The 12,594-nt window shown below is 37.1% G+C and overlaps 1 protein-coding gene across 1 annotated transcript in view; it reads right to left on the bottom strand.

The window, feature by feature from the left end:
- The window catches only part of DGKH (diacylglycerol kinase eta), a 159,628-nt gene that overhangs the window by 50,376 nt on the left and 96,658 nt on the right, over window positions 1-12,594 (bottom strand). The window contains exons 5-9 of the mRNA XM_056495967.1: window positions 9,670-9,774; window positions 9,211-9,343; window positions 2,638-2,744; window positions 1,449-1,574; window positions 222-324 (exon numbers count right to left, since the gene is read on the bottom strand). Coding sequence (XP_056351942.1) covers window positions 222-324; window positions 1,449-1,574; window positions 2,638-2,744; window positions 9,211-9,343; window positions 9,670-9,774 — 574 coding nt within the window. The remainder of the gene's footprint in view (window positions 1-221; window positions 325-1,448; window positions 1,575-2,637; window positions 2,745-9,210; window positions 9,344-9,669; window positions 9,775-12,594) is intronic.

The following is a 12,594-nucleotide window of genomic DNA, read 5'->3' on the forward strand; positions in this document are numbered from 1 at the left end:
TCATAAGTAAAATGGAAGAAAATTTCTGCTGGGGCAACTTTAAAAAAACATGACAGTTGAATACTTCTCTAAAAGCCTACACAGAAAATTATACTTCTCTCTAAAATTGCAGACTGCATTCACCTGCTCAGCAGAAGGATTTTAGCCTTGTTTGTTTGCATGGGTCTCAATAGGCACTGGAAGTCCAGAGGTAGCACTGAACACACTACAGGACTACGTACCATCGGAGTCTATACTGTTTAGTGCTGTTGGAGGGATGATCGATACCTTACATTGGCCAAGTGGGCATTTACGAGGGTACAGATCTTTACAGGCTGTGTGAACCTACAAAAGAAACAAAAATTATTTTCCTTCAGTGGAATTTCAAGGTGAAAATGCTAATACTATGTGATACTATGCTATCTATGTAACAAAAATGGACTGGTACATAACGTTTAAGCATAGAGGGAAAAGGAAAGACTCTAGGAAAAAAACCCAAATGTTCAACCACAGGGCCTTGTAACTAATTCAAAACATTATTTTGGAGAACTTCAGCTACCTCTATAGCAGATAAGAATCATCCTTGAAAGGAAATCACTTGCCCCTGTCCACAAGGAAGAAAAAAGCAAGTTCTCAGCATCTGTGCTGGTGGCAGCAGGCAAAACAATAGCTCTGTACTTGCCTGGTCCACTGGAAGACATATCTGCATTAAAGTCAGCACACCCACCAAGCCAGACCCATCTCCCAAAGTTGGGTCCCATGAACTCCATATTGTAAAGGTCTCTTCCACAGATATCGGAAAAACAGGCACATGCAGAGATGGCCACATTTCACCTAAATTTCAAATCACCTCTGGAGATGCCAATCACTTCCTACTGCTCACACACAGAGCCTTGGACACCTATATGCCAGAAGCTTCAACAATAAATAAACTGCTGACTTGCATAAGAAATCCATCTTTTTAGACAAAAAGAGAAATCCGTATATTGGGGAAACAGCAGTACTGAGTTAGAGAATTTCAATCAGCAACCAACAGATTGCCCTGAAGAAAAGAAAGTCAAAATTTTGCAGTAAAAACACGTTTCTACATGAATATTAATAAATATTAATATAACATATTATTAAAATATTAATAGAGAAATAGCTACAATAAAAAATACAAGTAACATATGATCATTAGGCATAAGGAACAGGCACCTAAACATTCACTCAACAGCTAGAAGAAAGCAGAGAAAACACACTGGATGACAACACCTACTAAAGAAAAGCTGCATCTGGGGGTGTATTAAAAATTAACTGTGCAAGTAGGATAGTCATCCGAAATTCTGAATGCTAGAGAGACCCAAGTTTACAGAAGCTGTCTGCTCTTACTTAACCGAAAAGCAGGTTGTGAAATGACAAAACAAAAGAATGGCAAGCAATAAAGCTGTCAAACTACAGGATGCTTGGCTGTGGTTCAGTGCACTTACCATAGCTTTACACCAAAGGCACTTCCAATCCTGCAGGCGTAGAACACTGCCACAAGTCTTGTCGCAGACTGCGCATTTGGCACTGACAGGCAGGTTTCCCTCTAACCACTGGTGAGGCATAGCTATCTGTGGAGAAGGAGTCATTGGAGTTAAATACCCAGAAACAGAAATCAAAGGCTTTTGTCCCTCAAATATAGGTGGATTTAAACTATTTCTCACAGCTGTACCCTTTCATCAAGGGAGCAGGTATGATGGTCAGCCAGGATAAGGGGCACTGATGCTCAAAAAGCAACAGCAATGAATGGATTACTCTGGTGTTCCACACGCTAGGCAGAAAACATGACACCTAAAGAAAGGAGACTTGTCTCACTCATGGTAGCAACTAACCATAACACAACGGGGCAGTTAAATCCTGAGACTCTGTCATACAAACAAGTTCCCACTCAGATTTGCTGACTACATGACACAAACCAATTAAAAATACCTAAAATTCATTTAAAAAGGCAGGACAGCAGAATTCCTCTGTCACTTCACTTACCCACTCACCATGTCTGGTTCTATAAACAGTCCTAAATGCAGTGCAAAGTTTTACTCAGTGCACTCTTTGTCCCATTAATACCATGGGCAACTCAAGACACTAAGGCGTTCAACTTAGTACCAGCCTTCTAGGAAGAAGATTCACACCAGTGGTTCATACACAGCTATGTTTGTAAAAACAGTCCATTTATCACAATCAACCTCTCAAAAGCTTTTGTTGTTTCTCCTGCTAATTTTAAAATTCCTGCTTTCATCACCTCCCAGTTCAGTGAATTCCAAACAGTCTTCCTGGGGAACTGCTCCAGGTAAAGAGACAAAAAATAGACTGCCAAAATAGCACAGTAACAGTGTAAAATACCACCTTTCCTTAAGAGCAGTAGGAACTTCTGGGAGCAATTCTTCAGCTGCAGAGTTTCTCTGCATGTGGCCTTTAAAACCTTGTCATACATCTGCAATCTAGTGCCCACAGATGTTATATTTGCCTTGTGAGATAGGAATACAACTTTTGTTCTAAATACCATGATAATCTTTGAACACTGTTCAGGAAAATAGCCACCTGCCATTAACTTCAATGGGTCACATAGCTATACTTCTGGGCTTTTTTTTTTAAGAAACAGATTTGGAAAATGCTGTAAATATGAACAGTACTTACACCATCTTCATCTTCAATGATGTCTTTTCCAATTGAGGCTAATGTAGTCCATTTGCAGTTATTTGTTGCTCGGACAGCACATCGTTTATGTGCTTTAAACTTACACACTGCAAGACACAAATAAACATATATATCCTGCTTTATTTGCTGTATTTCAATGATACACACATTATGAAATATTAAACACAGATATTCCATAAAATAGCCAAGGACATGTCACTGGGTGCTGCACACATGACACAAAACAACTAAAAGAAAATTCAGTTCATAATCACTCCAGCTTTAACTCTCTAAACCAGGTTTAATTACTTAGCTGTAGCCCATGCTATATGTGCCCTGAAATCCACATGGGTCCCCATTTTTTAGGTGCAAGGTACAATATAGCTTTAACTATGAGTTTGCCTTTTCCATTCTTCCAGTAGTATGATTCAGATACCTGACTTAAATCTGCAGTAAGTCATGGGAGAGTGTTATACAGAATTATTTTGACTCAGGAGCTCTGTTTCTTTGCTCAAAAGATGCCTTTGGAGCACCATGCTGGGCCTATATTTCTCAGAACATGAGAAAGTGAAGGGTTTATGTGGTGATATTTTTATTAAGGATACTGGGGATTACAAAATTTCCCAAGAGCCTATATCAAATCAGGAAGAACTTTAGTTTTTACTGCATTCTTTATTAAAAGTCTGCTAATTGGAATACCCAGCACAAGTTGTGTAGTTAGGCAGAAATTCTGACAATCTAATAACTATTTGAATTTTGTTCAGGTCAACTAATATGCCTAGTTAATGATACTATCTTAGACCAAACAGACTGACACACCCAAACTATGGATATTTCTTCTACTGGAAGTGCATGATGTAATTCTATTTAGAATGCATTATATAAATTATTTTGGCAAAGACCATTAAAGGTTTATGAGAACTAGCCAGCAGATCAGAAGTAGTAGTCTCTTTTCAAACAAATATTTGACAGGAAATTATCAAGGCTTTGGCCCATCGCTTATCTACCATTTAAAAACATTAAGCCATAGCACAAAATGTCTTGTGAATAATAAATTTCCCATTTTAATTCCACTGATCCATTGCCAGATGATTTTAAAAAGTGAATTGAGACTATGTAAGCAACATCTGAGTTTGAGAGCAATCCTCACTGTTCTGGGAGATGTGTGAAAGTAAGTGCTCAGCTCTCACTTTCTTACTTTCTAGAAAGAAAGAGAAGGAAAGAAAACAAAGAAGTTTCATTACTTTTACAGTAACTCCCCCAGTCGTTTCAAAAAGCAGCATTCGTATAATCATAGAATTATTTGGGTTGAAAGACACATTTAAAGATCATTTAGTTCCAGTCCTCCCTGCAGCGGACTGGGACATCTTTTACTAGACCAGGTTGCTCAGAGCTCCATCCAGTCTGGCCTTGAACACTTCTGGGAATGGAGTGCTCATAACTTTTCTGGGCAACCAGTGTCTCACCATCATCATAGTAAAGAATTTTTTCCTACTATCTAATCTCAACCTACTCTGAGCCTGAAGCTATTACCCCTTGTCCTGTCCCTACATGTCATTGTAAAAAGTCACCCTCCATATTTCTTGCAGGCTCCCTCCAGGTACTGGTGGGCTGCAATTACATCACCCCAAAGCCTTCTTTTCTCCAGGCTGAAAAATCCCAACTCTCTCAGCCTTTCCTCACTGGTCATCTCCATGGTACTCCTATGGATTCACTCAAATTGGTTAATGGCCTCCAACCTAAGAAGGTCACAGACCTGTTGGAGCAAACCAACACAGACTCAAAGTGTGCAAATACTGTCAACAAACAGGGTAGACTCGTTTTTTCTAAATAGCTCAGCATCACATTGTGTGTTTGCCAGTCTAAGCTGGTTCCAAGCATCTAATCAAGCCAGGTCTCACAGTGGCACAGAAATAAAGGCTGTATTTTCAATTGATGAGCAGTTTTCAGCACTTGAATATTTCAGAGAAGATATGCCACTGAATTCAGCCCCCTACTCATAAATGATAAGCACTTGCTTTGCCACACAGATCAAAATACAACAAATCAGAGATGAGGGGGAATAGAAAATTACAAATTACAAAGTAATAGAATGTTCAAACCCTACTGAGCTATGATTGAACTTGATCTTAGGAACCCTGTATTTAGTTTCTTTTTCAATAAGGCAAGGACAAAATCAGTACCAGGCTCTGAAGAGTTGCAGCAAGCCACTCTACAGATGCCAAGTGACAGGTAATGTTTGCTCTGTAAGTACTATAAATAGCCTACCAACCAAATCTCAGATCAGACTCTGTGGGCCACCCCCCTGCAACCCCAGTATCATGAAACAACAATTTATGTTAGTTTAACATTAAATATTACCAACAACAATAACCTTAAGACACAGATGTAACTTGCAAGCAAACAAAGGAAAACTTTAAATAAAACCTCCATATTAGTTACCAACATGACCTAACTTCTTTTGTCTCAGATTACACTGAATCCCATTCATTAATTAGTCTGATATCTGAAATCTTTTGGAAAACATGCAGACATATGGCTAGACATCAACTGCCATTACTTTGCCAATGAAAGCTAAAATATGAGAAAAATTACTTAGGAAACTTAACATTGCAATATAGTTTCTGAATGAAGGTGTGATGTCGTTGGTTGTACAACCATACACTTTTAGAGAACAGGACCCTCAGTCACTGCATGTAATGTTCTCAGTAAGTGTGAGGTTGCACCATACTCTGCTTCATAATAATTGTCAACAGGTATTTGCCTTACTGACTAGCTAATGTGATACTGCTTTTTAGCCTTCAGTATTAATTTCTTCCCAGCCTTTTAAAATTTTTATTATTGTTGTTGTTGTTATGCCCAGTAATACTACTACTACAACTAAGACAATCAGGGACTTCAGAATAGCTTCAACTGATTTTTGCACTTATAGAAAACAGCATACCTGTGATACAGGTTACAGGTTATAAACAATGCACAACTACTGATTTGATCAAAAATCTTATTTAAACATTTTCCCCAGCATCACAGAAGGGTACATGGGATACAAAGCCACAGAATAGTTTTCTACTACTCCTTCATTCTTTAACAACAAACATCCCTTCTCTTTCTTGCTGCTTCATTCACTATTCACTTTCCAGACTGTGCAGAAAATGTAGCAGAAGTATCAGAGACAATGACTATGCAAATAGTGCCTGTACAATTCCCTGGGCAATGGGTAAGAACAACAGGGTTTTGTGGGCAAAACCCCACAATCATAATGGAAAAAGACAAAGTGCACAAAGTGCATTTGCAGAGGTAATTTAATCTCAGCATTTTCTTACTGATTGACCTCATCATCCTAAAGTGTTCTTACAACATTGTGCGATTCATCACAGGAGAATGTTGTTTAAGAGAGAGGTTTTCCCACTTATTACCTATACTTGATTGAACAATCAAGATTCTGTCATGATAAACAAAATGCTACATGAAAAAAATAAATTTCTGAGAATAATCACAGAGGCAGTATTCCACTGGCAGTGATATAAATAGAAATGCATTATTGATATGGAGTAACTGAGGTTACAGAGCTCTGGAAGAGTTTCTCTAGATAATAATATGTCATTCTTCAAGCTTCTTTGCCTAAACATTCCATATGGAAGCTAAGCTCTGAGGAGCATAATAACCAAAACCCTTTCTTGATTCAGCTAGTTTGGAATAATTTCTAAAGCAAGGCACAGAGATCATAATTACTCTGTCCTAGTAAAGACTGGATGAACATTGCAGAGATCAGTCCTTTAGCCAGAGCAACACAACACACAGACAACTTTGAAAAAGTAGATTATCTTTGAGAAGACACAAAAGAAAGATCCTGTGGGAAGAACAGCATTGCATCTCAAAGGAGAGTCCGATTACTTTTTTTTTTAGAAGTCAATTTTTTGCTGAGCAGTAGCAAGAATGAAGCCGGGTTTGTTGTAACTTACATCTTCAGATTGATATACATATCGATTCTTTGACTTCTAAAAAGGTGCAAGTTCACACTAGCCTTTTACTTAGCTAAGACATTAACGTACCATCCTTTTCTACACTGGTTTCCACAAGACTTAGATTATCTTCAGGGTGGCCTGCAATTAATTTGGCCAACCTTTGCCAAAGGTTGCTGGGATGGAAGGTGCCCTGAAGAAAAAAGTCACCCACCATCTCCAAAAGGAATGAGGTTTGATTTGTGGACAGACTTTAAAAAAACAGTTGTGCAGGGGTGCTGGAAAACAGCAATATTAAGAGAATAAAATATTACAGGACAGGTAAACTATCAAAAGCTGCAAGATATCAGCAGTGGGGTTTATTTTTACCTATGGTTAAGAGTCAAGAATCAGACTCCAAAGTATCCAAGCTACTTTCAAGACAACTTGGTGTGCCAGCAACCCAAACTATTAACAGGAGGAAGAGCTCAATTATCTCTTGAAAGAAACTCTCATGCTTTTCAATACAAGGCATAATAGAGTAGCCTGGGATCAATGACCACACAAATAATTGAATTTTGTATAGATATAAATGGATTCCCAGTATAAAGCAGTGCTGGAGGTTTCAGAAGCAAAGCATAAATATTTAAACAGGTTTTTAAAATTATGTAATGGGGAAAAGCAGCACAGAACAAGTCTGGGGAATTTTAAGACTCCAAACTTCCCATATTGTGCTCTCAAACAGTACAGACTGCTAATACAGCTAAGCTAAGAAAAAAAATAGGTGATTAAATGCATTAGAAGTGCACATAGCAGAAGCAAGTGTCAAAAAAAATTGCAGTTTTTAGATTAAGAAATTAAGAATGATGGGTTTTAACATGTATGCATAATTGCAGAGAAAGTATAAAGTATTACAGTAAAAGAGTAAAATTTCAAATTATTTAGATTAGATATATAACTGAAAATCTTATTTTATTTATAAAGGAAGAAGAAAATAGATATAAAATGCAAGCTAAGAAGTAAGAGGAGGTAAACTTATTAATAGACAAAAGAATATCACAATATCTACATATAAAACATTCCAGGTCATACACGATTATGAAATGTGGAAAGGAAATCCAAGTCACTTTCACAAGCTATTTGTAAAAACTGTCATCAGAAATGTGGATAAATTTAGCATTAGTTTGTCATAAGTTATATAGAAAAGTGACAAACTGGAAATGATGGGAACTTCCCTGATGTAAATTTAATTCCAAAACCCTGTACATTAAAAACATACTAAGATGCAAAATTAGACACTGAAAAAACATAAAATGGTGAACTACAGACATTAACACTGATAATCTTATAGTAGTAATTCTTGCTAAACAGCCTTTTAAGATAGCTATAATATTAACTTAGGAATTGATAAATTCTTTATGAAAGTTCTTCCTTTTATTTGCCTGAGCAAATATAACTGTATTTGTACACAGAGGCAATACAGCTACATTTCAGTTAAGCACATGATATTTCCATCTGCCAATATCAGACATAGAGAATACCTTAATTGCCTTTAAATTGTCCAAAGGACTTACACACAGTGGGAAACATACACCAGAGAAGCTGGAAGTAACCATGCTACTTCTAATTTCTATGAAACGGGTTTTTCCTGTTCCTTGGCAACTGCACTATTAGCTACATTAAAAGCATGGACAATTCAGGACAGTGGGTTAATGTTTCCTTTGTAAGATTTCCTTAATACATATTATTATCCTCAAGTATTATAGCAACATCAATAGCAGAAATGCATTTGCAGTTGGGTTACATGCATCCAAAGAAATCAAATCATGAATGGTGAAACTGTTAACTCTTTTCTGGGCAGTCAGCTATTTTAGTAAATAAATATCTCAGTGTTTCATACATATCATAAGGTCACACAGATGCTTTATTTTCTGCTGGCTCCTAACACAAGTGTACTTGTTACCACTTTTACACAGAACTTGCAGGAAAAAACAAATAAGCTGTTTCAGGCAAATTATAGTTATTTGTCCATTAAATATAATTTCTAGCTAAATGCTGAAGTCTTAGGCACACTTTCTTTGTGCTGGATTTCCCCTGTTCAATCATCAAATGCAGTCATTTTGCATCTCTAACCCACACAGTGTGAGAGAATTTTTAAAGCAGTAATTCAGTGTGTACTGCAGGATCAGGCAGCAGCAAACAAGAATTGAAGGGGAAGGGTCAGAACACTTTGTTCAATGTTAAGAATGCTTTTAAATTTGGGGCAGAAAATACCATAGTGATTTTTTTTTCTGAGAAATGCTGATTCTGCAAACCAGTAAGACTAATTTGTTCCACATTTTTGATGTGCAAATCAAACAAATCCTGTCTTTTCTTGCAAACCCACCATCCTGTACACTCCAAACTGATTGCTGCAATAAAAAGAAGCACTCTATTGAAAAAGGCACCTGGAGCAACAGGAAGGTGAGGCAGTGATTAGCAGTCCCTCTGCCCAGAGAAGGGTCACCCTCAGGCAGAGTTTTCTCCCTTCAGGCTCTTTACTCATTATTTTCGGGGTCATGACTCATACTGAGCTTGAGCCATCTGTCTGCACACACAGCAGGATAACCACGGGAAGCAAGCGTTGCTTTACCTTCACAAGACAGGCCGTGAGAAGTGACTCCAGAGAGGCTCTCTCTGCACACGTTACAGAAGGTGGGTCGGGCGTGGGAGCAGGCGTACCAGTTATGCATCCCTGAGAAATGTTCCACATTAAACTGTGCGGTCTAGTAAAGGAGAAGTTAAGACAAATTTGCAAGTACAGAACACAGCTACGGTGACTGACATTACGCACGGTTCCATATTACAGGGCACGACAGTGAAATGCTCACCAAAAGGATTTTCCAAAGGGTATTTAGCCTGCTCTCCCTCCAAAATTCAAAACCAAAGTGTGATAAGAAGCTCTCATTTTGCTAGTGAAGTTCTTTATGTGAAGCTTCACTCCGACATTAGACACACTTTTCACACTCAGGAGGGTGAATACTCAGTTCTGTGTCCTGTAGCTTGATCTGTTGAGCTAGAACAGGTTGTACCAAGAGGGATGTCAGCTTACCTCATAGTGTTCTCTGGACTGAACAGACTTCAGAGAGCTTATCCAGTCCTCCATTTCTTTTCTGTTCTCAGCACACAATATTAGCCTCCTAAATGGAGTGATTATCTGAAAAAGATAACACATCCTGATCAATCCAGATAATAAAAATTATTATAGACTATGATATTTAATATACTCTTCCCTGTGAGATGATGCAAAGCGATGACACGCCCTACAAGGCAAGATACTAAACACTTAAAAATATTTTCATTAATGCACCACCACCAACAACAGTCTGCTTTTCCTTATACAATTCCCAAGATTCAAATCAAGCTTTGTTACAGGTCTCTGGAATCTACATTGATCATTACCCCTTCTCAGATCTTTGTCTATGCATTGAGATTTAAATGCTCAAATGGCAGGCACTGAAATGCTAAAACAATCATTCAATTACTAATTGACTAAGACTGCAATCCTATTTCATAACATCATCATAGCGACTGCAAGGTCCATTCCAATTGCTAGAGACAAAAAAATATCAAAATCAAAAGCCTGTAAGTCTCAAACATCCACAAAAGCTGTCATCATATTTCACTATCTTGTATATTGATAATATATTTACAGAAATTCATACACAGAAAATTTTAAAACAATACTTTTTATATCCAACTATAGCAACTCAGTATAAGAACACATTCTTTATAAAAAGGCACAGAGAATAAAAGCAAACAGTTGAAATCATATCCTACTAGGACAATTGAATGAATTTCTGGAACAAGTTTATGCTGGGAATTTTTCAGTGGTCTGGAGCTGCATTCTAGAAATATGAAAATACTGTACCAAGGAGGTTCAGAGTACAAGCTGATCTCCCCTCTCTCTAAACACTAGAAAAATAATCAAAATAACAGGAAGGCAGAAGAAACTATCAGCTAACTCCCACTGAAATTATTTTGAGCACTGCATTAAAATAGACAAAGCAGTTACTTCCATGGCGAAGAATTTAAAATAAGTACAAAAAAATAAGGAAAGTTATTAGTTTTGTTGTAGAAAGTCTGAAAAATAAAATTAAATCCTTTATCAGAATTATGCATTAATCTATGGCATAGTAAGTACCATCAACACTTGCAAATTACTTAAATAAAACGGAGAAAGGACCATCAAAAATGGTAATTCTGAGTATTCTTTTGAATGCTACAAGCTAGAAATTACAAGATTTTCACAATATTAGTAAATACTTATCTACAGCTGCAGTTACTTACCCAATCCCTGCAGTAAATTGTCTCTAGCCTTGATTTGTCCTATCCACGCCTTCATTAAACTGAGCTGCACTTTAACATATCTCAGAGGCGACGTAACTGAAGTGCAGCAAGCTGCAAGTCACATGGAGGAGAGGCAAAAACCCTTTGGGCTTGTCTTTTTTTTTTTTTTTTTATGCACTCACTTCACATGGAAGCGAATAGCTCCTGTTTCCTTCTATCTTGCTTAAGCTACTTAATAAGGTTTATTAGTAGCTCTCCATGGCTTTTCCTAAAGAACAGTTTATGCAAAGAGCAATGCTTCTCTCATTAGTTTAGAGCCAAACAGATGCTTTATTACTTCAAAATGTTTTTCTAGGCCAGGTCATCCAATGAAGCCAAGAAAAGTCATTAAATCATAATATAACCCTGGCTCCAACAACAATCAGCATTCTGCTTAAGTTTTCAGGTTTCAGTGGACTCAGAAATCTTATTTGGGCAAATACCACATTATTTCCTATTATATAGCATGAGATTATAATACAGATTAAATAATGATAATTCCACCTGAGACTTGGCACATTACATCCATCCTTCTGCCACAGTTATTACTGATTCTAACCGGTAACCAGACATTGTGAAATGCTATTTAACAACAGAAGCTGCATTTACTGCTGAAAACTCCGGCTAATCTTGATCTTTTTGAGTAATGTTTATATATTTTACTCCTGTCTTCAATACTACTGGTCACAGAAATCCACTGTGCATCCTTCCACCCTACCCCCTGAAATTAAGGCCCTGGTTCAGTTGTTCATACCTAGTTACCTAGTGCCAATTGAAGACACCCTTTGGTATCCAAAGTTTTGGCAGGGGAGGGGTAAGTATGGCAGAGGACCAGAACAGTTGTTATAAATAACTGAGGTGGGACACCAAACCTCATCTCAAAATGCACTGCACACCCATTTACTGGCAATCAGATCTCATCATCAAACATTGCTAACCAATGCATGTAAACACACCAGAAATTCATATATTCCAGCTTCTTTCTAAAATCAGAGCACAAAAAACTTAATAAACTACACAGCACTGCAACAGTCTAACAACTCAGTAGGATACTGTCAATCACATGAATATAGGATCAATTATTATTAGTGCTACAAAAAAAGAGTGGGGGGTTGGAAGACAGACATATTAGTAAATATAGTTAAACTACATATTCTCTTTGATTTACATATTTGCAACAGCAATCTTGAAGAAGATACCTGGTAACATGAAAACAGACAAAACGCATTATATGCAAGAAGTATCAACAATGTTTGGAATTTTTCAAATCAAATCAAATCAAATCGGAACTAAGAAGTCCATTTAATTTCTCATCTATTTCAGTCTATAAAATCATGGAGAAAATATGCTCTTATTAATTTTTAGATAATTCGTGTAACATAAGAACTCAGGGAACCAAGGAAACAGTTAGCAAACAACAAGTGTTCTTCCCTAAATGCAAAGCATTCTTTAGACTTGAAAAGTATTCCCAAAGGATGCTGAGGAAATTAAAAGTAAAAATGCCCAAAAAGGCACTTGAAAAATTCATCACAAATAAATACATCATATACCATAAAAGACAATATCTAAAAACTTCAACTTATCAGGTCCTCAAAAATCCAACAAGGAATCAATGTTGGGTAAGAATCACGTATATTCTCTGCTGTTT

Source organism: Oenanthe melanoleuca, chromosome 1 (assembly GCF_029582105.1).
Source record: "Oenanthe melanoleuca isolate GR-GAL-2019-014 chromosome 1, OMel1.0, whole genome shotgun sequence".
NCBI lineage: Eukaryota > Metazoa > Chordata > Aves > Passeriformes > Muscicapidae > Oenanthe > Oenanthe melanoleuca.